The 27362-nt window shown below is 44.0% G+C and overlaps 2 protein-coding genes across 3 annotated transcripts; one reads left to right on the forward strand and one right to left on the reverse strand.

Moving 5' to 3' along the window:
• Positions 1-4867: 4867 nt before the first annotated feature.
• OOEP (oocyte expressed protein) lies at positions 4868-22307 on the reverse strand. Of its 2 annotated transcripts, none has more exons than XM_061427195.1 (3): positions 21959-22307; positions 21637-21816; positions 4868-4993 (listed from the first exon to the last, which is right to left on the reverse strand). In XM_061427195.1, exons 1-3 carry the CDS (start codon positions 22290-22292, stop codon positions 4980-4982), a joined length of 528 nt encoding a protein of 175 aa, XP_061283179.1. In that variant the 5' UTR covers positions 22293-22307; the 3' UTR covers positions 4868-4979. The 2 variants fall into 2 exon arrangements, with proteins under 2 accessions (XP_061283179.1, XP_061283178.1); XM_061427194.1 differs by lacking the exon at positions 4868-4993 and adding an exon at positions 17838-21292.
• On the forward strand, positions 8318-10596 carry KHDC3L (KH domain containing 3 like, subcortical maternal complex member). The gene is made up of 3 exons (XM_061428653.1): positions 8318-8940; positions 9099-9278; positions 9545-10596. Exons 1-3 carry the CDS (start codon positions 8772-8774, stop codon positions 10594-10596), a joined length of 1401 nt encoding a protein of 466 aa, XP_061284637.1. The 5' UTR covers positions 8318-8771.
• Positions 22308-27362: the final 5055 nt, after the last annotated feature.

Genomic DNA, 27362 nt, shown 5'->3' on the forward strand with positions numbered 1-27362 from the left:
TGGGCTGCCGTCTACGGGGTCGCACAGAGTCAGGCACAACTGACGCGACTTAGCAGCAGCAGCAGCGGCAGGAAGCAGGAGGTACAAGGTGTTGCTAGAGAACGTAAGGTCATCAGTCCAGTGAAGGGGCACACCAGTTCAGGGTCTCCAGGGAAACAGAGCCAGAAGGGGACACACACACACACACACACACACACACACACACAGGATTATTTCAAGGAATTGGCTTATACAATTGTGTATTTGGCAGGCCTGAAATCTATAGCGCAGGATGGCAGGGGATGATTAAAGTTTTGGGTGGTGAAGATTACAGAACATTGAAATGTAAACATTCAATGCCACTAAGTTGTACATGTACAAATTATTGAAATATTGAGCTGATGTGACAGAATTCCTTCTTTTGCAGGGAAACCTGTTCTCCTCTGGAGGGTATCCACATTATCAAGGATACTGTTTTTTACTTAAAATCCGTTGATTGTAGATGTTAATCACACTTACAGAATACCTGCACAGCAACAACTACATTGATATGTGAATAAATAGCTGGATACTATAGAGAACCAAGTGTATTCATAAAACTAACCATTACAAGAAGTATCTTAGGAGACTCCCATAGAATAGTGGCCTCTAACCATGTCCTCAGCTTCCTTTCTCCCACTAGTCTCTTTGCCTCCCACATCTCCCTGACCACGTCCAAAGCCAAGCCCTATATCACAGTTGACCCAATTGCCCCCTGCTCCTTCTGCAAAACCTGCTTCAACAGTCTTTCCTTCTCTCATGACTTCTTACCTCAGTCTAGAAACATGCTTCATCCTAAAAGAGTCAGCTTTCAACTCCTCATCTCCCATTCCACCTGTAACCCAGGCTACAGCCTTCCTTTTCCCCAAATTCCTCCGAAAAACAATCCATACTCCTGTGAACCACACTAACTCCTCAATGCTTTATGGCACCTGCCTCTGCATTTCAATGGAATTCATTCTCTCTAGACCTGCACTGTACAATGTAAGCAAAATATTTCATTAGTAATTTATATTGGTTACATGTTAAAATGGTAACACTTTAAATATGCTGACCTAAATGAAATATATTATTAACATTCACTTCACATTTCTTTGTAGTGTAGTCATGAAAAAATTGGAAATTACGTGTCACACATTGTTTCAGTTGGACAGTATTGCTCTAGATAGTTTCCTATGAGCCCCTGTGTGTCTAATCCAACACTCCTTTTCACATTTCTTATCCTGTTTGCACTGATTTTCTTCTGCTCCTTCTTGACACTCCTGATTTGATGCTTTTCTTGGTCTCCCATTCTCTTTGCTTTTCCCCCTCTCTGCCTCATTCACCCTAGGGAGTTCTGTCCATTCTCATGACTTTACCTACCCACATTATAATCTCCATCCAACCATCTCATCCTCTGTCATCCCCTTCTCCTCCTGCCTTCAATCTTTCCCAGCATCAGGATCTTTTCCAATGAGTCAGTTCTTCTCATCAGGTAGCCAAAGTACTGGAGCTTCAGCTTCAGAATCAGTCCTTCCAATGAATATTCAGGACTGATTTACTTTAGGATTGACTGGTTTGATCTCCTTGCCTTCCAAGGGATTCTCAAGAGTCTTCTCCAATATCACAGTTCAAAAGCATCAATACTTTGGCACTCAGCTTTCTTTATAGTCCAACTCTCACATTCATACATGACTACTGGAAAAACTATAGCTTTGACTAGATGGACCTTCATAGCCCAAGCAATATCTCTGCTTTTTAATATGCTGTCTAGGTTGGTCAAAGCTTTTCTTTCAAGGAGCAAGTATCTTTTAATTTCACGGCTGCATGAAACTTATTTAATTTCATGGGTGCATGAAAATATATTTAAGTATAGTTGTGATAATAAACCTTACAACCATCCTGATTTGTTTGTAATCTGTCTGCTTTTTAAACATTGAAAACACATTTATGTTCTATTTGATATTTTAATGAAAAATCTATGAAAATTTGATTACATATATTAATGTTAAGGCATTTAAAGTTTCAATAACACTTAGCTAAGTTAATAAATTCTATTTTAATAGCTATGGAAGCAGGTGCTTAATTTTGAGGAAATTATTAAGTTTTATTGCATATAATTAGCAACAGTACCCTTGGCATTTAACCAAGTACAAATAGATGTCTTCTCCACTCAGAGAAGTCCTGTTAACAATAGGTGCGACACACCAGATTCGGAGGAAACTGCCAGTTAGGACGTGTATTCTTCAACAAATACATACCCAGTGCCTCCTCCATGCAGATGCTATTTGAGATGTTGAGGATGCATCAGTGAACAAATAAACAAAGATTCGTGTCCTCACGGTGCTTGCAGTTGAGTGCCTGCTCTACACTGGGGACACAATAGGGATAAGAGAGACCAGAATGCTCATCCGTGTGGAGTTCAAGTTTTTAGTGGTGAGAAAGAGACAACAGGTTGCTAAACATAGTATGTAAAACAGGGGAAAGGGAAACAGGAGTGAGAGATCACTAGTAATGTGTCCTGAGAACGCTTCATAGAGCCTTGCATTTGAGTGGAAACCTAAGGGGAGGGAGCATTAGGGTTTGTTTTGTTCTTACTTATTTGCATTAATTATGTCTGTTTAATAGCAGTAATAGTATACATGTTGTTTCACAACTTCCTTTTTTTTCACTTACTAGACTACAAACATATATTTTTTTTACATCCCTATAAATGTAGATCTATATCATAATTACCAGGTCTCCTAAATTTTTAAACAGGTTCTTTGAAATGTTCAAATTATTTGGAGCTGTTTATCTGTGTCTTTCTCTTGAGTTTTTCTTAAGCTGTGCCCATCTAAATGAGTGGGTTAAAGGTATCGTGTATTTAAACATATAAGAACTGTAATACACACTGTGCAGCAGAGAGCTTCTGTCCACTGGTATGTCCCAAGTTCAGTGAAAGTCCACCCTTCTCGTGACCTTGGACTTTGTGAAGTCTCTAGCCACTCTAGGTTGGTCCTGCTACTAATAGTGCATGCTCAGTTGCTCAGTCTTCTCCAACTCTTCGCCACCCCATGGACTATGGCCCACCAGGCTCCTCTGTCCATAGGATTCTCCAAGCAAGAATACTGGAGTGGGTTGCCATGTCCTCCACCAGGAGATCTTCCCCACCCAGGGATCGAGCCCAGGTCTCCTGCGTCTCCTGCATTTGCAGGTGGGTTCTTTACCACTAGCACCACCTGCTGCTAAGGTGAGAGAAAAACAGAAAAACTTGTCCTGCCTGCGCACTGCAAAACTTACCCGAGAAGTGTTTTCCTTCTGTCTCAAACAAGGAGGGAAATAAATGCATGCTCCTAAGGACCAGTTCAAGAGATGGAGAGGCAGTAAGAGAACTCACTGGCCACACTGGCCCAGAAGCATCACCAGAATCAGGTTGGTCCCTCAGTCTCCCTGTGCCCAGCAGTGTCCTGCCCAGGGGACCCCCGGGGTTCTGGAGGCCTGCCTGTTCAGGCTGGGAGTGGGCTCTGGCTGGGGACCAATTCCTGTTCCCTCCCTCCTTGGCAGCACTGCTAGCCAGAGCCACCCCCTCGCCCCCCCGCTCTGTGTGATGGAGGTGGGGGTTCCAGGGCCGGCCAAGTCGATGGTCATAAATACTGTGGCCTGTCTTCACATTCACCTCGAAAATTGTCTGGGACACTGGCTCCAAGTGCAGGGACTCACTGTGAGTGGCGGGACACTCCAGGGAACCCAGGGCAGCCCACTCAGTGGCGAACCTGGCAGGAAAATCCAAGGAGCCCACACATCACCCTCAATGCAGGTCCAGTGGAGAAAAACCCACACGCTCCCACTTCCAAGTAGTGTCTTAGTACTTACCAGGCAACCAAAAACAGTGTAAAGAAAAGGGATAAAACTTTTTTTTTTTTTAAGGGAGCATTGGGGTCTCAAAGCCAACTTTTGAATAACAGGAATTCTAGAAAACAAAAGGGGAAAACGATGAACAAAATAATTTAAAAGTATTTCCCAAAGATTAAAGTCAGAAAGGCCTAAACATCTCAAAAACACCACTGGAACCTAGGGGACAATGAAGCAAAGAATGAGATTTTGAGGGAAAAATCATTTCCACCCAAGAATTTATACAGCCAGATGTCCAACTAACTGGGCAGATAGAATGAAAATATTTTCAGACATGCATTCTTCCTCAGGATATGATAGAGGATTTATTTGCTTAATCAAAATATAAGGATGTCTGTCTCTTAAGAGAACTAAAATAACGAAACCATTGCCTCAGAGACCCTATACTTGGTGGGGGAAACTCAGGGTTCTCAAGGTGAATGCAGCCAGGGAGCCCCAACCTTACCTGACCTCCCCCACTTTCTCCAAATCCACCCACACCCTGGACACAGAAACACTCCCAAGTATTTCGCCAAGGCTGGTAGTGAAAAGCAAAGAAAGGGGTTAATCCTTTTACTCTTGAAAATTCTAAAGCTAATATTTTAACCCAAACTGGACTCCCCAAACTGAGGAGACAATGAAATATAACTTTAAAAAAAAACATATTTCACATCTAGGTACAATATTCAAGTACTTTAGAATGAAGCAATCTCTCTGGCAGATACTCAGATGGCCACTGAGAATTACAAGGAACTGCAATATTGTATCTAGAAACATTATAGGAAGAAATTTGCCAGCTGTGAGGTTTCCAAGAGAACTCCTAAATTCTAAACCACCTTTCCCTTCATTCCATGGAGTAAAGCATTTCATTTCAAAAATTCACTTGAAACCTATTTTTATATCTTTTTGTTGCCCGTTGCTCTTAAACTCTACCTGAAAAATGTATTTCTCATTTTAACTAACCCAGCACATTAGACACAAGCTTCTACTACCACAATTATTTTGAATACTTCCGCTTCATATTTCAGTCTCGTTATCAGCTTGCAAGTGTCTGTTTCTTTCTTCAGCTTGCTTATGATTATCTGCTTCCTTCTTGGAATTCAGTTAACTCATCCCCAGAATCCTGGAAGGTAATCAGAAACAGTAGGAAAAAAGAAAGAGATAATTTACACTAGATATCATGAGGATCATCTTGAAGATGATTATATGTATATCAGTTTAATACTTTTGCGTGAACGCTATCAATACTGCTATAAAATATGAAAATAAACAAAAACAACAAAAAGTAAGTCATGGGGTCCAGAGACCCCAGGATCCAACAGTGGGTGGTAAGTAATCCACAGCAGGTCCCAGAGAACAGCTGGCTTAGATAAAATTGGTTAAGTCTGCAGGAGCTGGGTAGAATCTTTAAACATTTTGAATCACTATATTCAATAAAGGGCCTGGAAGTACTGGGGAGACACACAGCTGGGGAGAGTTTGGGAATAAAGGAGGAGTACATAGAAAAATAAGCATTTGAAAAAAGCAAAAGTAGTATTTGAACAAGAATTCAATTCATAACATCAATAAAAACAAAACTTGGTGCTAGAAATTGCAATAAACTCTATGCAGCTATGAATATTGTAATATAGACTTGCATATTGATCTAACAGAATTGTATAGTGAATCGGCAGGATACTGGGTCTGATGTGTGCAGGTAAGATGGAGGACCAGAGTAAAAGTTATTGAGTGATTTCTGTGAGAGTGAATTCTGTGCACCCAAAGGAGTGTTTAGAGACTTCTTTGAAAATTAATATTTTTATTTTTTCAAATTATAAAAACCAAACCACCAGTCCTTCTTAATCTTTTGTTCTACTTTAAAACTTACTATGATATTTATGAGCTTAGAAAGTTTTAACAGTTATGTTTAATGGCTTCTGAATGGCATAGGGTACCACTGACAAATTTAATTAACTAAACATCCTCATACATGGCAAAATGATTGCAAAGTAATCAAATAACAAGAACTTTTGGGTCGGGAAGATCCCCTGGAGAAGGAAATGGCTACCCACTCCAGTATTCTTGCCTGGAGAATACCATGTAGAGGAGACCGGAAGGCTGTATTTCATGGGGTCACAAAGAGTTGGACACAACTGAGCAGCTAATACTTTCACTTTCTGAATTACTAGTTCCTACAAATCAAATACACAAAACATTAATATATTGAATATAAACTGGGACTTCATCTCAAAGTCACATATATAAACCCATTACCTAATTATATATTTTAAATTGGAATTGCAAAAACATCTGTCTAATATGTTAAATTATCTAAAATATTACAGAAACATAAAACACTATGTATTGGGTTGGCGAAAATTTCATTCAGATTTTTACATAAGATGTTACAGAAAAGCCAGATGATCTTTTTTGCTAACCCAATATATGGATTCCTTTCTTTTTTAAAACCACTGGAGATTAACTAAAGTAAAAAAAAAAAAAAAAACTGCTTATACTTTATTTATTTTTGGCTTCAATGCATCTTCATTGCTGCATGTGGGCTTTCTCTAGTCGTGAGCAGCTCACAGACTCTAGAGCTGGGACGGGAGAGTTGTGGTGCAGGAGCTTAGCTGTATGTGGAATCTTCCTGCAGCAGGGATCAAATCTATGTCCCCGGCATTAGCAGGTAGACTCTTAACCACTAGACCACCAGGGAAGTCCTAAACTGCTTATATTTAAATGTGTAAAATTGGACCAATTTTGACATATAGACACATCCAGTGAAACCACCACTGTAATCAAGATAATGCCCATTGCATCATCCCAACACTAGGAGGGTACCCTAGTGTCTCTTTCCAGTCCCTTCCCCTTTTGACCCCATCCCTAGGCAATCACGTCCTGACTTCTATCACTATAGATTAGCTTGCATATTCTAGGATTTTACATAAATGAGAGGCTGTTTTTTAATACAAGGACTAATACTATGGTTTCAATTCTCTTAAACATTTCTATACCTGATTCTGAAACTTCAAAGAAGTAAAAGATCTCAAGACACATACACACACACACAGGTGACAATAACATACATAGAACTGACAGTACCCTTGTAAGCCAACTAAGGAATACAAATATCATCCTGTAGCATTTTGATACTGGAAAGAGACTGCACGCCAGAGATTTTCATGGGGATGCTTCCTGAACTGTATTCTTGTAGGTGAGATTGATAGGACCTCACATGTCAACTCCTAGTTGCTGTGTGAATCACTCCATAACCTCCAGAGAAGATGGCTATGGAGCCCCAGATCCTTGGGTTTCAGTTATATGCTCACTTAACTGCTCTGCCTTCCCACAGAAGTTTCTAACTCTATCCCGTGACCCCTTGGAATGGATTTTGCCCTTCTTTAGCTCCGAGTTCATATTCAGCTTAGGTCTCAAGACTTTAGACCCTGTCAGACACCTGTGAATTTCTCATGCACTTCTTTGGCCTCAGAACTCCCACAGAGCATACAAGAAGGAGCCTACCTGAATCCCGAGGACCTCCAGCCACTGGATCTGAGCACAATACCCCAACTCCTGATGGGAAGGGCTTCCCTGGTGGCTCAGTGGGTAAAGAGTCTGCCTACAGTGAGGGAGAAGTGAGTTCGATCCCTGGCTTGGGAATATCCCCTAGAGAAGGAAATGGCAACCCACTCCAGTATTTTTGCCTGGAGAAGTCCATGGACAGAGGAGCCTGGTGGGCTAGAGTCCATGGGGTCACAAATAGTCGGACTCGACTGAATGACTAACATGTGACTGATGGGAAAGCTGTGTAGCTTCATCTTCCCAAGTAGTAGTTAATAGGTAATGCTTTAAGCTGGACCAAAAAATCAAGAAATGGAGGTACAATCTATGGAGGTGTTTCAAGAGATTTTCCTCTGGGATCCAAACCACGTGGACCATGCACTGTTGGGTGTGTTCAGCCATCTCTCAAAAGTTAAGGCAGAAGCTGGAAATTCGGTGGCATCTGGGGAGGGACAGGGTTCAGGAGCAAGTGGGGGGCTTACTTTGGCCTCTGAATACCTTTTACACTCCTTCAGATTTTTGTTTCTCCGAAGTCTTTAATTAGATTTTTCCATTAAAAAGTTATTCCAACCCCTCACGAATGCTAAACTGGTCCCCTTAAAACTGTCTGAAATGCACCTGCGTGTGCCTATCTAACCCTTTGTGACCCCATTGACTGTAGCCCACCAGGCTCCTTTGTCCACGGGATTCTCCAGGCAAGAATACCGGAGTGGGTTGTCATTCCTTTCCCCAGAGGATCTTGCCAACCCAGGGATCAAACCCGAGTCTCCCGCACTGCAGGCACATTCTTTACCGTCTGAGCCACCAAGAAATGTACCTGAAAGTGAAAGTCGCTCAGTAGGGTCCGACTCTGCGACCCCATGGACTGTATAGTCCATAGAATTCTCCAGGCTAGAATACTGGAGTGGGTAGCCTTTCCCTTCTCCAGGGGATCTTCCCAACCCAGGGATCGAACCCAGGTCTCCGCATTGCAGACGGATTATTTACCAGCTGGGCCACCAGGGAAGCCCCCCAAAATGCACCTGGATCTCTGCAAATACGGATTCGCGCCACTGAAAGGCGTCCCGATGTGGGCTCTTCCCTCACATCTCTGGGACTGTCCCAGCCTGAGTCCACCGTTACGGCTTCCGCAGCTTCTCGGCCGTGGCCGCCCGCGGGGCGCGCAGGGAAGAGGGAGGCTTAAGCGCCGCCCGGGGGCGAGCCCCAGAGCAGCTGAGCCCGCCGGAAGCAGCAGCAGCTGCGAGTGTTTGAGGCGAGGCCTGCGAGCCAATAAGGCCGCGGGGTGGGGCGGCGCCGGCCAAAGGCCCTAGAAATGCGGGAGCGCGGGCTGCTCTTGCGCTGTGTGGCGGGCCGACTACAGCATGGCCTCTCCCAAGCGGTTTCCGACGCTCGTTCAGCTGGAGCAGCGAGAAGGGACGCTCTTCGAGGTGCTTGGTAACCTCACCAAGCGGCCCTACTGGTTTCACTCCGAGTACCTGAAGAGCCCGAAGGCAGTTCACCTGGAGGCCTGGCTGGTGGAAGCGATCTTCGGTGAGTGGGCCCGAGAGGGCAAGCCAAGGCAGCCGCTCGGCCCCGGGGTGGCCGCGTCCTCGGCAGGCCTCTCTTGCGGTCCAGGCTGCTCTTCAGCGCCCCTGCTGCGGCCTCCCCTCTCGCCCCCGCTGCTAACGACGTCTTTGCTTCCCGCGCAGGCCGGGGTGGAGAACACATCCCTCACGTCGAGTGTGTGTCACAGACCCTGCTTCACGTTCATCAGTGGGATCCGGACGGCGAGGCTGAAATCTTGATATTTGGCCGGCCTTATTACCAGCAGGATGTATCCAAGATGATCATGAACTTGGCTGACTATCACCGTCAACTCCGGGCGCGAAGTACGCGGGTGGAAACCATGAAAGGCACCGTAGGCAGGCCCCGGGTTCTTGGGAGAGGTCCTGATGTTTCCCGGCTGTGCCTGGGCAGCGGTCTCACTCTTTTAGTTCTCCTGGGAGAGGGTTTCCTCTTTGCAAGGGATCTAGAAGAGCGAACTGACCTCCTGTTCTCAGATTTCGGACCCCTAGCCCCGCAGCCCGAACGGATAACCCCCTTTGTGGGACGCATGGGACACAGGTGCGACTTCCTCTCTCTGCTCTTCTTCCAGGCTCTGAGAAGGCTCCTGCCCGGGAGGCGGCCACCCAGCGATCCCCAGACGCAGTCCAAGAGGCCGGGACCCAGCGGTCCCCAGACGCAGTCCAGGAGGCCGGGACCCAGCGATCCCCAGACGCAGTCCAGGAGGCCGGGACCCAGCGATCCCCTAGCGCAAACCAGCAGGCGGCGATTCAGCTGTCATCCGGGAAAGTCCGGGAGACTGTAACCCAGCGATCCCCCAGCGCTGCCCGAGAGGCCGGGACCCAGCGATCCCCCAGCGCAATCCAGCAGGCGGCGACCCAATCGTCACCCGAGAAAGTCCAGGAGACTGGGACCCAGCGGTCCCCCGGCGCAGCCCGCGAGGCGGCCACCCAGCGGTCCCCCGGCGCAGCCCGCGAGGCGGCCACCCAGCGGTCCCCCGGCGCAGCCCGCGAGGCGGCCACCCAGCGGTCCCCCGGCGCAGCCCGCGAGGCGGCCACCCAGCGGTCCCCCGGCGCAGCCCGCGAGGCGGCCACCCAGCGGTCCCCCGGCGCAGCCCGCGAGGCGGCCACCCAGCGGTCCCCCGGCGCTGCCCGCGAGGCGGCCACCCAGCGGTCCCCCGGCGCTGCCCGCGAGGCGGCCACCCAGCGGTCCCCCGGCGCTGCCCGCGAGGCGGCCACCCAGCGGTCCCCCGGCGCTGCCCGCGAGGCGGCCACCCAGCGGTCCCCCGGCGCAGCCCGCGAGGCGGCCACCCAGCGGTCCCCCGGCGCAGCCCGCGAGGCGGCCACCCAGCGGTCCCCCGGCGCAGCCCGCGAGGCGGCCACCCAGCGGTCCCCCGGCGCTGCCCGCGAGGCGGCCACCCAGCGGTCCCCCGGCGCTGCCCGCGAGGCGGCCACCCAGCGGTCCCCCGGCGCTGCCCGCGAGGCGGCCACCCAGCGGTCCCCCGGCGCAGCCCGCGAGGCGGCCACCCAGCGGTCCCCCGGCGCAGCCCGCGAGGCGGCCACCCAGCGGTCCCCCGGCGCAGCCCGGGAAGCCGGAACCCAGAGCTTCCTCGAAGTTACGCAGGATCCAGATACCAGTTTCTGAAGGCGTTCCGCGCTCAGGAGCAAGAGAACGAGGCAAGGTCCAAATGAAAGCCCCTCCTGGAATCCTGTTCTCCTAAGTCCCGTTCTGCTGCAGAAGCTGAGAAAAGAATGGTGTGCGTTTTTGATTTTTGGTTTCCCTGGTCCCCGCCACTCCCTGCTAAAGGTTTGCAAACATGAATCTGAAGAGTTCTAATAAAGAATCAAATTTCCCTAACGTCTGTTATTAATAACTGGCAGAGTGATGCGGAGGGAGAAGCACCTTCCTCCAGCAGCAGCTATTGCTCTGGACTGCATCCATCTAGATGCATACGTGCTAAGTCGCTTCAGTCGTGTCTGACTCTTCACTATCCTGTGGACTGTAGCCTCCTCATTCCATTGGATTCTCCAGAAAAGAATGCTGGAGGTGGTTGCTATGCTCTTCACTAGGGGATCTTACCCCCACTGGGATCCAACCCGCATCTCTGACGTCTCCTGATTGGCAGGCGGGTTCTTTACCGCTAGCGCCACCTGGGAGGACCCCTACCCATAACACAGGTGAGAGCTTTTAGTTTTGCACCCGCCCGGGGCCTCAATCTCTCCCGCCTCGGTCAGGAGCTTCCCCAGTGCTCGCGCCTGGCTTTGCAAGGTGAGGGACCTCCAGGGCCGGCAAGTCTGTCCTCATGGGAAAACTTTCCAATCCTGCGATGTTTCTACTCAAAGTGACATGGGACGCGAAAACTTGGTTTCAACCCGGGCCTCACGGCTGGGTGCAAGCGACTTCCCAGCTTGAGCAACTGCTGGCTAGGAGGGAAAACTGAAAGGGCCAGGACAATCCAGCAGTCCTCTCAAAGTCCTGCGCGGGTCACTCAACCTTGAGTGATGGTTTGAAGTTATTGAGACACAAGCAGTGCTGGTGACTCTTCTCGACCAATTAGTAACCACAGGAGTGGGGTGTTCTTTGTCACTTTAGGATTGAAACATACTTGACATGTTCAGTTCAGATCAGTCGCTCAGTCGTGTCCGACTCTTTGTGTCACCATGAATCGCAGCACGCCAGGCCTCCCTGTCCATCACCAACTCCCGGAGTTTACCCAAACTCATGTCCATTGAGTCGGTGATGCCACCCAGCCATCTCATCCTCTGTTGTCCCCTTCTCCTCCTGTCCCCAATCCCTCCCAGCATCAGGGTCTTTTCCAATGAGTCAACTCTTTGCATGAGGTGGCCAAAGTATTGGAGTTTCAGCTTTAGCATCAGTCCTTCCAATGAACACCCAGGACTGATCTCCTTTAGAATGGACTGGTTGGATCTCCTTGCAGTCCGAGGGACTCTCAAGAGTCTTCTCCAACACCACACTTCAAAAGCATCAATTCTTTGGTGCTCAGCCTTCTTCACAGTCCAACTCTCACATCCATACATGACCACTGGAAAAACCATAGCCTTGACTAGATGGACCTTTGTTGGCAAAGTAATGTCTCTGCTTTTCCATATGCTATCTAGGTTGGTCATAACTTTCCTTCCAAGGAGTAAGTGTCTTTTAATTTCACGGCTGCAATCACCATCTGCAGTGATTTTGCAGCCCCCCAAAATAAAGTCTGACACTGTTTACACTGTTTCCCCATCTATTTCCCATGAAGTGATGGGACAAGATGCCATGATCTTCGTTTTCTGAATGTTGAGCTTTAAGCCAACTTTTTCACTCTCCTCTTTCACTTTCATCAAGAGGCTTTTGAGTTCCTCTTCACTTTCTGTCATAAGGGTGGTGTCATCTGCATATCTGAGGTGATTGATATTTCTCCCGGCAATATTGATTCCAGCTTGTGTTTCTTCCAGTCCAGCGTTTCTCATGATGTACTTTGCATAGAAGTTAAATAAGCAGGGTGACGATATACAGCCTTGACATACTCCTTTTCCTATTTGGAACCAGTCTGTTGTTCCATGTCCAGTTCTAACTGTTGCTTCCTGACCTGCATACAGATTTCTCAAGAGGCAGGTCAGGTAGTCTGGTATTCCCATCTCTTTCAGAATTTTCCAGTTTATTGTGATCCACACAGTCAAGGCTTTGGCATAGTCAATAAAGCAGAAATAGATGTTTTTCTGGAACTCTCTTGCTTTTTCAACATTTAACTTGACATGTTACACTGTGTAAATTTTAGGTGTACAACACTATCAGTTTGGCTTCCTGTTCCTGGCTGCCAACTGGGATGCTGGTCCCCTCACTAGAAGTAAACTGTTAACAGCTGGGTGTTAGGATTAAAAAAAAAAAAAAAACCCACAAATCAAAGCACAAATCAATTTAGTGCTATGAAATTTTCATTTTAAAAATACAAGGAAACCCAATTTTAAAGAGCAGGCAGTGGTATGTCTGTTGTAGACCCTCTAGTCACTACTAATGACCACTCCAATTTTAAATAAGCTTTTGGTTTATGAGGGAATAAAGATGCAAAGCTGAATTTACAAATAGGTTATTAACTATTTTCAGAAGAGCCAAGGGAAGCCAAGGCTGAGTGAGCTCTAAACATTTAAGACTCAATAGACTGAAAGGTCCAACTGAAGCTACATCAGAGAAGAATTAAGACTCATCCTTGATCCCCCCCCCCCGCCCCTCCCCTCCAGCTGTAAGTAGTACACACCTTTCAACAGTTTAACTTGCACTTTACGTAATTGTATACACCTTTTTGCTCCTCCTAGCAGCTTGATTTTCCTGAGGATGGTTACAGTTTCATTTAGCCCTCCCCTTAGTGGTTGATTAGTTTCCCAAATTACTCAATTACAAACTGCTGCCTTTAATTTCTACTTGCTCCTTCAGTCCTCCTAACTGGAGATCCACCAACATCAGTGTTCATAGCAGCACTATTTATAGTAGCCAAAATATGGAACCAGCCTAGGTGTCCAACAACAGAAGAATGAATAAAGAAGATGTGGTACATACATACACAATGATATATTACTTAGCCATAAGAATGAAATTGTCACTTACAACAACGTGGATGGACCTAGAGTATTATGCTTAGTTAAGTCAGAGAAAAACAAATACTGTTATCACTTGTATATGGAATCTAAAAAATAAACTAATATATATAACAAAACAGAAATAGACTTACAGATACAGAGAACAAATTAGTGGTTACCAATGAGGATGAGGTAGGGGGATGGGCAAGATAGGTGACTATAACTAAGAGATACAAACTACTATGTATACAATTGATAGGGAACAAGAGTCTCTTCTTGTGCTGCACAGGGACATATAGCCATTATTTTGTAATAACTAAGTGGAGTGTAAGCTGTAAAACTACTGAACCACTATGTTGTACACCTAAAACTAACATATTTTAAATCAACTCTACTTAAATAATAAAAAGTTTTTTTTTTTTAATCCTGAAGAATTCTGGAAACACTGACTTGCACATTTCTACAAGTAAAATGACTGAGGGTTAGTAAAGAAGTCAGCCTAAACAGATTTTTAACAGGCTGAATAGAGGCACCAAAGAAAAAGGTTCGCTGTTGACAGACTGGAAAACGCCTGAGCTAGCCGTGGAGCTCATGTAACAGCCTGGCCAGGGCCCCCTGCTCGGCTGTGCGAGGTTGGCACTATTTCACTATTTCCCTTATCAGAATTCCTTAACTCCACACTTTTGATCAAAACAAGGCCTCTTAAAATATCACTATTAAGAGTGGAAACCAAACATGTGCTTCCTGATGTGATGCACTGTGAAAGACACAGTATGATTTACCCAATATTTTTGCCAAAAATATACAACCTAGATCTAACCATGCTGCTGCTAAGTCGCTTCAGTCGTGTCCAACTCTGTGCGACCCCATAGACGGCAGCCCACTAGGCTCCTCTGTCCCTGGGATTTTCCAGTCAAGAATACTGGAGTGGGTTGCCATTTCCTTCTCCAAACCATGAGGAAGCACCAAAAAACAACAGGATTTGTGAGCAAGAAAAAGATAAAAGCAGATTGTTTGAGAACAGTGAATCCTGATGCACACTTTAGGGGCAGTGTAAACAGGTTGGTAGCGAATCATTTAGTGTGGAGGGTGTCTTTCAGTGGGCTCACTAGAGCTATTAAAATTTACAATGTCAGCTGTTTATGCATTCTCTGGAAATCTTGGGAATATAGCTATGGAGCATAAGTGACAGGCTATTTCTGTTATGTCCACCTGTATGCTTCAGTTTAATATATATTTTCACTATTTACAGCATCAGAATTTTTCACTAGACCCTAAGGAAAAACTTTATTACAGCCTTCTCAGGTCCTTCTGAAGCACATGTAAAATGAGACTCTAAAAAGGCTCTCATCTTATAGCCTCAGCACCTAAAAAGGTGGTTGTGATTATAACTGGAATTGCACTGAGTTCTGAGAAGACTGACCACAAATGTGCAACCCTGGACTTTGCTAGCCAAGAACATAGTGCCTTCACTTATTCAGCTGTTTATCCTTCCTCCTTCTACCCTTTGCATTAATGTGAAGCAGGACGTAATAAGTTAGTATTTTTATAATCCCTAAGGTAAAACAGAGGGGGAAAATCTCTTTAAAGTATTGTTAAAATGATAAATAAAAATTTATCTAACATAAAATAATGAAAGAGGAAAAGAACAAAAAAGACATGATAGGAAACAAAGCAAAATGGCAGACAAATTCAATCATATTGATAATTACATTAAAGTAGAATGGGCTAAGTCCCCCACTCAAAAAGCAGAGATATTCCAACTAGATAAAGACAGATGCAAAAGACTATATAGAATAGTATTCTATCAATACTTAAATGTCCAGAAAATGTGACTTAGTGGAGACAGACAGCAGACTGCCTGGAGCTGGAGGCAGGAGTGATGACAGACTTTATAAAGGGATGGAAAAGTTCCCAAGCTGGCCTGTGTTGATGGTGGCACAACTCAAAAGTTTGTTAAAAAGAAAGTAAACTGTACACTCACATTTTTATATTATGTAACCAACTAAGTGCATTTTTAAAAATTGCAGTCCAATAGCACTAATACCTCGGAGAAGGCAATGGCACCCCACTCCAGCACTCTTGCCTGGAAAAGCCCATGGGCAGAGGAGCCTGGTGGGCTGCAGTCCATGGGGTCGTGAAGAGTTGGACATGACTGAGCGACTTCACTTTCACTTTTCACTTTCATGCATTGGAGAAGGAAACGGCAACCCACTCCAGTGTTCTTGCCTGGAGAATCCCAGGGACGGGGGAGCCTGGTGGGCTGCTGTCTATGGGGTCACACAGAGTCAGATACAACTGAAGCGACTTAGCAGCAGCAGCACTAATACCTAAATTCTCTAAAATAAAGATTGTTGACAAAGATGTAGAGCGACTGGAAGTCTCATACATTGCTGAAAGGAATGGAAATTGGTTCAGTCACCTTGACAACTTGAACTTACACACACCCTATCACCTAGCAATTTCAATCCTAGATATATACTCAATAGAAATGCACATATGGATGCACCCAGTTATGTACAATTTTCATAGTAGCCCTATTTGTTTTAAGTTCAAATAGGGAACAATCAAAGTACATATCAACAGGATGGAAAACTAAAGGTTTATTCATACAATGGAAATATAACTGCTGGCAACATGAACAAATCTTACAATGAGTCCAATTATAGTTGTCACAACAGTAGTTATCCTTGGGGATGAAAGCAGGGGCTTCTGGAGTGTAACTAATGCCTTTTCCCCCTCTGGCTTCTGGCTTAATGGATGTGTTCTGTTTGATGAATCTTTTCACACTGTGGATATACATGGCTTTGGTATGAATAGAATGCTCTACATCAATAAAATGTTTACCAAAATTACAGAAAAATATTTGGAGTAATAGAAAACTTCTTAAAGGGACTATATGAGCAGTGAGATTTTGTAATTACTTTAATACTTTACATATCACCTTATTTAAAAATATTGAGGATGTAAGTATGTTTGTCATCAGAAAAATCAACAATGCTATTTTTGAACATGGTACTAGTAGGTATTTCTATTCTGGCAACATGTTAGAAAAAAATTGTCTTGTCCCTTAATAGAGTAACAAATACTATGTATTCTTAACAAATTAAGTGTATTCTAACTCCTCTTAAAACACACATGCACACACAGAGAATGGGACTAAATTCAATCATGGAGAAAAATAAAAGCACATGGGAAAGTATAATGGAGATGTGAGATGCTAGAATCAACGTTTTGGTTCAAATCTCACACATCACCACATCCTAGCTGTGTGACCTCAGCAATTTACTGAGACTGCAAGCATCCTGTGCTTACCACAAGGCCTGGTATGTGACACAAGCTCTTATCAATACATATATAACTAGAATTACTTCCAAGTTCTGAAAACTAGAATGACAGAACAACTACTCTTTTTAGATATTGAATATTGCATTAGTTTTCTAGGGCTACCATCACAAAATAACAGACAAGGTAGCTTAAACAACATATTGCTGAGCATTACTTTATTAGCGTGTGATATGAGTGCAATTGTGCGGTAGTTTGAGCATTCTTTGGCATTGCCTTTCTTTGGGATTGGAATAAAAACTGACCTTTTCCAGTCCTGTGGCCACTGCTGAGTTTTCCAAATTTGCTGGCACAGTGAGTGCAACACTTGCACAGCATCATCTTTCAGGATTTGAAATAGCTCAACAGCAATACATGAACCGTGAACTTCCAGATGTTCAAGCTGATTTTAGAAAAGGCAGAGGAACCAGAGACCAAATTGCCAACATCTGCTGGATCATCGAAAAAGCAAGAGAATTCCAGAAAAACATCTATTTCTGCTTTATTGACTATGCCAAAGCCTTTGACTGTGTGGATCACAATAAACTGTGGAAAATCCTGAAAGAGATGGGAATACCAGACCACCTGACCTGCCTCTTGAGAAATTTGTATGCAGGTCAGGAAGCAACAGTTAGAACTGGACATGGAACAACAGACTGGTTCCAAATAGGAAAAGGAGTACGTCAAGGCTGTATATTGTTACCCTGCTTATTTAACTTACATGCAGAGTACATCATGAGAAACGCTGGACTGGAAGAAGCACAAGCTGGAATCAAGATTGCCGGGAGAAATATCAATCACCTCAGATATGCAGATGACACCACCCTTATGGCAGAAAGTGAAGAGGAACTCAAAAGCCTCTTGATGAAGGTGAAAGAGGAGAGTGAAAAAGTTGGCTTAAAGCTCAACATTCAGAAAACGAAGATCATGGCATCTGGTCCCATCACTTCATGGGGAAACAGTGGAAAGAGTGTCAGACTTTATTTTGGGGGGCTCCAAAATCACTGCAGATGGTGACTGCAGCCATGAAATTAAAAGATGCTTACTCCTTGGAAGGAAAGTTATGACCAACCTAGATAGCATATGGAAAAGCAGAGACATTACTTTGCCAACAAAGGTCCATCTAGTTAAGGCTATGGTTTTTCCTGTGGTCATGTATGGATGTGAGAGTTGGACTGTGAAGAAAGCTGAGTGCCGAAGAATTGATGCTTTTGAACTGTGGTGTTGAAGAAGACTCTTGAGAGTCCCTTGGACTGTAAGGAGATCCAACCAGTCCATTCTAAAGGAGATCAGTCCTGAGTGTTCATTGGAAGGACTGATGCTAAAGCTGAAACTTCCAATACTTTGGCCACCTCATGCAAAGAGTTGACTCATTGGAAAAAGACTCTGATGCTGGGAGGGATTGGGGGCAGGAGGAGAAGGGGACGACAGAGGATGAGATGGCTGGATGGCATCACTGACTCGATGGATGTGAGTCTGAGTGAACTCCAGGAGTTGGTGATGGACAGGGAGGCCTGGCGTGTTGCGATTCATGGGGTCGCAAAAAGTCGGACACGACTAAGTGAACTGAACTGAACTGGCTTAAACAACAGATACTTATTTTTTCAAATAAAATAAGTATCTTATTTAAAATGAGTATTTCTGGAGGCTATAAGCCCAAGCTCAAGGAGTCAGAAGGTTTGGTTTCTTCTGAGGCCCCTCTCCTTGGCTTACAGAGATGGCTGCCTTCTTGCTGTGCCCTCACCTGGTCTTTCCTTTGGTCATGCACATACCTGTATCTGTATTTCCTCTTATTAATAAAAGTCACACTGGCCCACAAATGACCTCATTTAACCTTAATCACCTCTTTAAAGACCCTATTTCAAACAGAGTCACATTCTGAGGTACTGAGGTTAGGACTTCAACATGTCAATGTGTACAAAGAGTAGAGAACAGGATCATATAGTAACTTAGTTTAGGATAATTTTTTGGAAAATTGGAATAAGTTTTAAGCATAAACTTCTTCCTCTAAATGTTGAATAGTCAAAATACATCCAAAAGTTTTTATAAAAATCCCATTAGTAAATACCTGTAGGAGTATTTATCAAATTTCTACAAAAGGAGTAAAAGTAGGCACTCCTAAGCTTAACTGTAAAAGGTGAGGATGAGGGGAAAATCACACAGAAAATAGTAATTGGTTTAACTACATACAATAAAAATTTTTGTATGCAAAAAACTTGAGCAGCAAAGGGGTGGACAATATTGGTTATAATGGATCATTATTTGTTATAAAAGCTTATACAGATAATAGAAACCCTTATCTTCAGAGTTGAAAGAAATAATGACAGAAAAGAATAAAGAAAAATGTAAAAAGCTTTTAACAAAAATGTGAAGCAAAGTAGAATAATGTTCAGTATCACTTGTAATCAAAGATTTGTGTTGTTGTTGAGTCACTAAGTCATGTCCGACCCTTTGTGACTCCATGGACTGTGGCATGCCAGGCTCCTCTGTCCTCTACTATCTCGAGTGATTGCTCAAATTCATGTTCACTGAATCAGTGATGCTATCTAACCATCTCATTTTCTGCCACCTTCTTCTTTCGCCTTCAGTCTTTCCAAGAAACAGGGCCTTTTCCAATGAGTTGGTCTTCGTATCAGGTAGTGAAGTATTAGAGCTTCAGCATCAGTCCTTCCAATCAATATTCAGGGTTGATTTCCTTTAGGATTGACTGGTTTTATCTCCTTGTAGTCCAACTGATTCTCAATAATCTTCTCCAGTACAATTCAAAAGCATCAGTTCTTCAGTACTCAGCCTTTTTTATGGTCCACCTCTCACATCTGTACATGACTACTGGAAAAACCACAGTTCTGACTATACAGACCTTGATTGGCAAAATGATGTCTCTGCTTTTTAGTATGCTGTCTAGGCTATCACAGCTTACCTTCCAAGGATCAAGTGACTTTTAATCTAATGGCTGCAGTCTATTATATGCTTATAAAAGAAGGTTCACTGCAGACTTTTCTGAGTGTGGATAAAAGAAGACTTTACTAAGAGTAAAGTTAATGCCTGCATATGTGTGTATGTGTATGGGTGTATGGGGGGAGGGCTGTTGTGTCCAACTCTTTGTGACCCCATAGACTGTGGGGTGCCAGGCTTCTCTGTCCATGGAATTTTCCAGGCAAGAATACTAGATTGCCATTTCCTATTGTTCCAATATTGCCATTGCCATTGTTCCTTCCCAACCCAGGGATCAAACAGGCATCTCTTGTGTCTTTTGCACTGGCAGGCAGATTCTTTACCACTGTCCCACCTGGGAAGCCCAAGATTTGTGTGTGTGTGCTTAAAATCCTTGCAAAGTGCTATTATCCCTTACTGACAAGGGGTGAAGAAACTGCCAGAGCTAAATTAATTCCAACTTTGTGTCTGAAACCATGGAGCTCTTGGCAATCATTCCTCCAACAATTCTGCTTCCTGAAAGCGGAAGCAGCATGGAGTTGGGACTGTTTTGCACAGATTGGTCACATCACTGAATAGGTAACAGAAAAACAACTCGGCCCATGCAGGACACCTGCTTGGGGAGAGGTTGGGGAGACAGCTGGGGAGATAGCTGGCTGGAAGGACACCACTCAGTGCACCAGCTGCCCTGGACCCTGGCTCCTCTGGTGAATTACAGCCCCAGCAGAAGGGAGGAATGCTGATCACCTCAGCTTGCATGTTGAAATGCCCTCCCACGTTTGAGGTCAGAGACTCCACTCTAAGAAAACCCATGGCACACTGAGTGCTATTGTGAAGCCAAATACCAGCGTAAAAGTGAGAGCCTCATACGAGAAGCGCTGGCATTACCTAAGACCTGGTTAGAAATGCAAATTCACAGGCCTGATGTACTGACTCAGAATCAGTGCAGAAGGGGCTGAGGAAGCTGTGCTGCACAAAGTTCTCAAGATGATTCTTAAAGTTTGAGAACAAATGATGCAAAAGAAACTCAAAGCTGATTGACCCTGCATTTCTGGCCTCTGCATGTAAGGGCCTGAGTCTGACAATAAAAATCATAAAAGGGTTAATAGCTTCAAAATGGTAACAACTAAGAAAAAAAAAAGAAACCCATCACCTAACAGCCTTTTACCCACCTCTCACATCAAGACATGAATGAACAGTCTTTTATAAATTTGCTTAATTTTCAGTGAGCAAAGATCTTTATGCCTTCAGACAAAAATGAAATTCATTTATTAACTAGAGTGGCACTACAAACTCAGGTTTGAAGCAAAATAATCAAAGCACTATACTTCATCTAGACTCAGGGGTGGGGAAAGGCAGAGATTTAAGGATATTTGCTTCTCTTGAACATTAGCAGCAGAAGCAGGACTGTTCTCACGCTCCTGACAACACTCATGCAACAGGATGCTGGGGCACCTGGGGACCTGGTGCCTGGGCCTTCAGGAATTCCTCGAGTTGTTCCATCTTCTCAGCTGGATAAGGAAAAATGCTGGGTTTCAAACTCCTCCTCCAAGGGGGAAGGGGTGTGCTGGCAGTATCATTTCTCGGGCTGGAAGCTCTGAATCTAGGATCTGAAATTAGTGGGCTGATGGAGCTGAAGCCAGCACCGGCAGGTAGGTGTCTGAATGCACATCTCAGCTTTGCTTTCTCAGGGTCCTGCTTGGACTCCTCTCTCAAGGGAGGCCCAGGGATCACCAGCAAAATGGAGTTGGGGCACTGCAAGGAGTTTTGGGAAGACGAGAGGCTGGAAGGAAGTCAGGTAAGGCCAGGCAGTTCCCCCTGCCTTCCTCCCAGGCGTGTTTGCCAAGCCCCTCACCTCGGGCGCGCTGCTCCCGGTGCACTGATGCCTGGCTCAGAAGCACGCTCTTCACCTGACGCTGGACTGCCGGCCGCGCGAAAACTGTGACTTCGACTACGTTCCCAGCGTCAACAGCGTCCACCATCAGCAGGGCCTGGCTCATCCACTCCATTTCTGGAACCAAGGCTCGGTCTGGCCCTGAAAACGAAAGGAAAGCCAGAGAAGAGTGTGGGTGAGGGGCAAGAGACGCTGGCCACGAAGGGACGTGACGGCCTGGGACCCGACGGGGCTCGGGGCCCTCGACCGCTCTGAGAGGCCCGCTAGGCCCAGGGTCGCACACCAAAGATCAAGTCGGCCAGCCACGCCTCCAGGAAGAACACCAGCGGATTCCTCAACTCCTGCGCAGGAAACCACCACGGCCGGATGCGAACCCGTGGCGAGGGAAGCGGGAACCCCAGCAGCCTGTCCCCGCGGGCCTCGTAGTCGCCAGCGTTGTCGACCATGCTCCAACCACAGGCGAGAAGAGCAGCTCTGGCGGGACTCGGGTAGGCGCGAAGCCTGGGCCATTTACGGCTCCCGGCCGGCCCCGCCTCCTCCGGTGCGCATGCGCCCAGCCACAGCGCGGCCCGGGGGCTCGGACTCGCGCAGATATTCGGGCGCCTGGAGTTCCGCATATGCGCCGCGCGGTCCTCTAGCAGGTCTCACCGTGGAGCCCTGGAGGCTCTAGGAGGCGCTGCCAGGCAAATAACGGCCGACCCCGAGGCGTCCGTAGTTCCCGGATCGTGTGGTTGCATGAAGTGGGGTCCCGTCTAGGCCCGGTCGGGTCAGGCCGCGGGCGGGCTCCTGGAATCCGTATCTTCTCTCTCATATGCCGACTCTGGTTTGTTGCCGCTTCAGACGCATTTCTACAAGTGCGTCGTGTCTAAAATGCAGTCATCAGACATGGTCGTTCCAAGAGATGTAGCAGGTGGAGACAAAAGTCGTTTACTTCCAAAATCCTCAAACAGCGAGTACTGATGAACATTTATTCTCATTGTTCTTAATTTTAGTTAAAGTTTTAAATTGTGAAGATTTCTCACAGTTTAAAAAGTTGTTTAACGCTCATGTATCCCCTCCCCTTGCCCCATTTAACAAGATGTTAATATTTCCCGCATTTGCCTTCTCTCTTTAAAACAGATGCCACTAAAGACCTTTCCTCTCTCCCCACAAGAAATTATTGTCCTGAAGGTTGTGTGAGTAGACCGCGCGCGTTCCTGTTCTTTCCTAGTGCATTTCTACAAGTATTGTTTGATAATTGTTGTATAGACAGCATCTGCTATACAAACGACTGTACACTTACAATTAGTTAAGATGTGTTTGTTTTTTACATCTTTTTAATGAAAGATGTTGATCATTTACGTAAGGGGGATGGTCAATTCCCCCTTACTGAATTCCCTCATCCGCATCATCTAGGCCTTAACAGTAATCCAAGAGGAGATATTGAATCTAGCTTTACTGGATACTTTTATTTCAATTTAATTTTTAAAATGAACATAATAATACATGCATATTGTAAAAAAAAAAAAAAAAGCCTTGAGGATATAAAGTAATATGGGTAAGTTCTCCCTTTCATATATTCTCCCTCAGTATTACTAATTACTTTTCAATCATGTATACTGTGAATGTCTTCTAGTTTAAATTGCCTTTTCACCTTTTTTAAGGTGTTTTTGAGGAATACAGTTCTGAATTTTAATATAGTCAGATTTATCAGTCTTTAAGGTAAGTTCATTGTGTCTTTCTTAAGTCCTGCTCTGCCCTGAGGTCTAAAGACATTCTCTATACTTTCCACTAAGAATGCTCAAGTTTCTACCATAACTTTAAAATTCCCGAACCACCTGGGGTTAATTTTTTCAGCTGGGCATAATATAGATATAATTTCATCTTTTTATAAATTATTAATATTTTTCCTTGAGCCATTCTCTTTAGAATGCATCCAACTTGAGGCCTCTTCAAATTCTATCCCTGAAAAATTTCAGACTCCTACATGTAGCATGAGTTAGCCGCAAGGCTGGTTTGTGGTAGTTAATTATTAGGTCAAGACATACTTGAGAAAGGCAAGGTCATGAAAAATTCTTTTGGCATTCCCATCTGGATGGCAAAGTTTATTTCTGATTTAGTTTTATTTTGGAAGTATAGCCATTTGCAGTCTTATGCAGAGAATGTACAATGTTTCCTACACTTGGCAAACTTTGAGTTTTAGTAGCTGATCCGTGTCAGCTTCAGAACAGAATTGCAAGGTTTTTAGGATTTAGCTGAATCTGCCAAGGTGAATCAGTTCCATCATTTTATACCTCTAAAGCTTGCTGATTTGACTCTGATTGGTGGGAGAGAGAGCATGACTTGAATACTGGCTCCAATATTTTCTAGTGGTGTGACCGAATACAAGTTATTTGAACTTTCTGCACTTGCTTTCATTTTCTCTTGCTTAGCCCTGGAATGACCAGTCTGAGAGTATTTGGGTTCAGTCAATAAAATATGTGAGTGAAAGTATTAGATGCTCAGTCATTTCCAGCTCTTTGCAACCCCATGGATTGTAGCCTGTCCATGGAATTCTCCAGGCAGGAATAATGGAGTGGGTTGCCATTTTCTCCTCCAGGAGATCTTCCCAACCCAGGGATAGAACCCAGGTCTCCTGCATTCTTTACCATCTGAGCCAACAGGAAATCTTGAAGACAGGCTTCCCTGATGGGGAATCAAACCCAGGCCGGGGTGGTGAGAGCACCAAATCCTAGCCACTAGACCACCAGGGAATGTCTGGTTTTGTAATTTCTCATTGAGAGTCTCTGTTCTTCACTTCATGTAATCTTCAGTTCCCAAGATGTAGTCTCTGTACAATGAAAAATGTAACAAAGCATGGGGTTTTTTTGTACCAAATAATAATATCAAAACGTACCTCACAGATAGTTAGAAAAAAGTGGTCAAAATGAGGAGAATGAACTAGGAAGGTGATATTAAATCATTCAGACTAGAAGCAATCATGTAGAAAAAGAATGCAATAAAGGCTGTGTTCTGAACAGTTGAGGACAGTCTTCTAATCCTTAGGAGCTTCTGCAAACAGTAACTACATATTGGTTCCCCTGGATGGATGGATAAATTAATAAATAAGGAGATATTATACTACTGAATAATATTCAGGCAAAGAAATGAAAATCATTACTGACAAGCTATTTAGAATATAACAATAACTTACAAAGTACATTTTAAAAATATTATGGTTAGCGTAAAGAAAGAAAGTGAAGTTGCTCAGTCGTGTCCAACTCTTTTCGACCCCATAGACTATAGCCTACCAGGCTCCTCTGTCCATGGGATTTTCCAGGCAATAGTACTGGAGTGGATTGCCATTTCCTTCTCCAGGGGATCTTCCCAACCCAGGGCTCGAACCCAAGTCTCCCGCATTGTAGACAGACGCTTTACTGTCTGAGCCACCAGACAGTATGGTTAGTGTACATTCTGAAAAATCTAGTTTGCAATCCCCTCTTATCTATCCTGTCCGCTCCTTCCCTATATAGTTAACTAGTAGTAGTTTTGGGAGACCTGGGTTCGATCCCTGGGTTTGGAATTTCCCCTGGAGAAGGGAACAGCTACCACTCCAGTATTCTGGCCTGGAGAATTCCATGGACTGTATATTCTATGGGTTTGCAAAGAGTTGGACAAGAGTGAGCAACTTTCACTTTCACTTTTCCATTAAGAAGACATGCAGGTAAGAATGTGAGAATTTTTGCTTCTACTTTTTTTGTAATATTATTAAATTGCTGCAAAAATAATTGTGATTTTGTATTGTTGAACTTTGCTGTTTGATATTGGAATACATTATTAAATAAATGTTATATATCATTTTAATGCACATTTCTCACTTTGACTTTTTTTGCTAATGACTTATTACTTGCTGTTTATTTTATATTTATTTTACACTATCAAAATGATGTTAGACAAAAAAGCAGATTTTTGAGTGATGTATTTTTATTTGAATTCAAATGGTTGAAAAGCAGTGGAGACAACTCACAATATCAACAACACATTTGGCCCAGGAACTGCTAATAAACATACAGTGCAGTGGTGATTCAAGAAATTTTGCAAAGGAGAGGAGAGACTTGAAGATGAGGAGCACAGTGACTGGCCATCAGAAGTTGACAATGGCCAATTGAGCAATCATCAAAGCTGATCCCCTTACAACTACACGAGGAGTTGCCGAAGAATTCCACGTTAGCCATTCTACCCTCATTTGGTATTTGAAGCAAATTGGAAAGGTGAAAAAGCTCGTAAGTGGGTGCCTCATGAGCTGACAAAAAACTGTCATTTTAAAGTGTCATCTTCTCTTATTCTACACAACAACAATGAACCATTTCTTGATTGAATTGTGACGTGATGAAAAGTGGATTTTATATGACAACCAGCAGTGTCCACCTCAGTGGTCGAACTTAAGAAAAAGCTCCAAAACACTTCCCAAAGCCAAACTTTTACCAAAAAAAAAAAAAAAGATCATGGTCACTGTTTGGTGGTCTGCTGCCAGTCTGATCCACTATAGCTTTCTGAATCCCAGCAAAACCATTACATCTGAGAAGTATGCTCAGCAGATCAGTGAGATGCACCAGAAACTGCAGTGCCTACAGCCAGCATTAGTCAACAGAATGGTCCCAATTCTTCTCCATGACAATGTCTGGCCACACATCACACAACCAACACTTCAAAAGTTGAGTGAATTGGGCTACAAAGTTTTGCCTCATCCACCATGTTCACCTGACCTCTCGCCAACTGACTATCACTTCTTCAAGCATCTTGACAACTTTTTGCAGAGAAAACACTTCCGCAACCAGCAAGAGGCAGAAAATCCTTTCCAAGAGCTCTTCAAATCCTGAAGCTCAGATTTTTATGCTACAGGAATAAACAAACTTATTTCTCATTGGCAAAAATGTGTTGATTGTAATGCTTCCTATTTTGATTAATAAAGATGTTTGAGCATACTTATGGTTTAAAATTCATGGTCTGAAACAGCAATTACTTTTGTAGCAACCTAATACATGTATTTTATTGTGCTCTTTTCCTACCAACTTTTTTGCTTTGAAAAACTTTAAACCAATGGAAAAAAATCTAAGAACATTAAATTTACATTCTATACCTTTCATTGAGTTTCACCAGTTGTTAATGTTTTGTTTATTTTCTCTCTTTACCTTTTTCATGGAATGTCTGTAAGTGGCAGGCATCATGACTTTATCTTAAGTATTTCATCATTACCTCTTAAAAGCAAGGACATTCTCCTATGTAACCATGTAAAATTGTTCACTCAGAAAATTTAACATTAGTCTAACCTCTTGTCTAATATATGATCCAACTTCGATTTCCCGTTTTTTTCCCAATAATGTACTTTTAGCTAATATAGAATCAGTCTCTGCTGTTGTTATTGTTTAATGACCCTGACATTTTTGAAATATTTTAAATTTTTTATTGTGGGAAATTTCAAACATATACAAAGGTAGAGAGGATAGCATAAATGAATGATCAATAATACTAGTCCCACAACTTCAAAAAATATCAACTCATAGATTATCTTGTGGGAAAATAAAGATCACCCAAATGGGAACAAGTGAAGGCTTTTTATTAAGAGGTTGCTATAGCAAGGGAGTTAGCTACCATCATTTGTGTTGGCAGAGTCTCAAAAGCAGGCAGAGGAGAGGGAAAAGTTTATATAAAATGGAAAAAAGGTATGC

The sequence above is a fragment of the Bos javanicus genome, chromosome 9 (genome assembly GCF_032452875.1).
Source record: "Bos javanicus breed banteng chromosome 9, ARS-OSU_banteng_1.0, whole genome shotgun sequence".
NCBI lineage: Eukaryota > Metazoa > Chordata > Mammalia > Artiodactyla > Bovidae > Bos > Bos javanicus.

Excerpts from the sequence above, each read along its gene's own strand:
- KHDC3L (XM_061428653.1), top strand. The coding sequence starts at position 8,772 with ATGGCCTCTCCCAAGCGGTTTCCGACGCTCGTTCAGCTGGAGCAGCGA. Across the intron at positions 8,941-9,098 it reads GCTGGTGGAAGCGATCTTCG|GCCGGGGTGGAGAACACATC; the intron begins GTGAGTGGGCCC and ends CTTCCCGCGCAG. Across the intron at positions 9,279-9,544 it reads CCGTCAACTCCGGGCGCGAA|GCTCTGAGAAGGCTCCTGCC; the intron begins GTACGCGGGTGG and ends CTCTTCTTCCAG.
- OOEP (XM_061427194.1), bottom strand. The coding sequence starts at position 22,292 with ATGCGGAACTCCAGGCGCCCGAATATCTGCGCGAGTCCGAGCCCCCGG. Across the intron at positions 21,817-21,958 it reads GCTGGCCGACTTGATCTTTG|GGCCAGACCGAGCCTTGGTT; the intron begins GTGTGCGACCCT and ends TTTCGTTTTCAG. Across the intron at positions 21,293-21,636 it reads CCGGGAGCAGCGCGCCCGAG|CTGAGAAGATGGAACAACTC; the intron begins GTGAGGGGCTTG and ends TTCCTTATCCAG.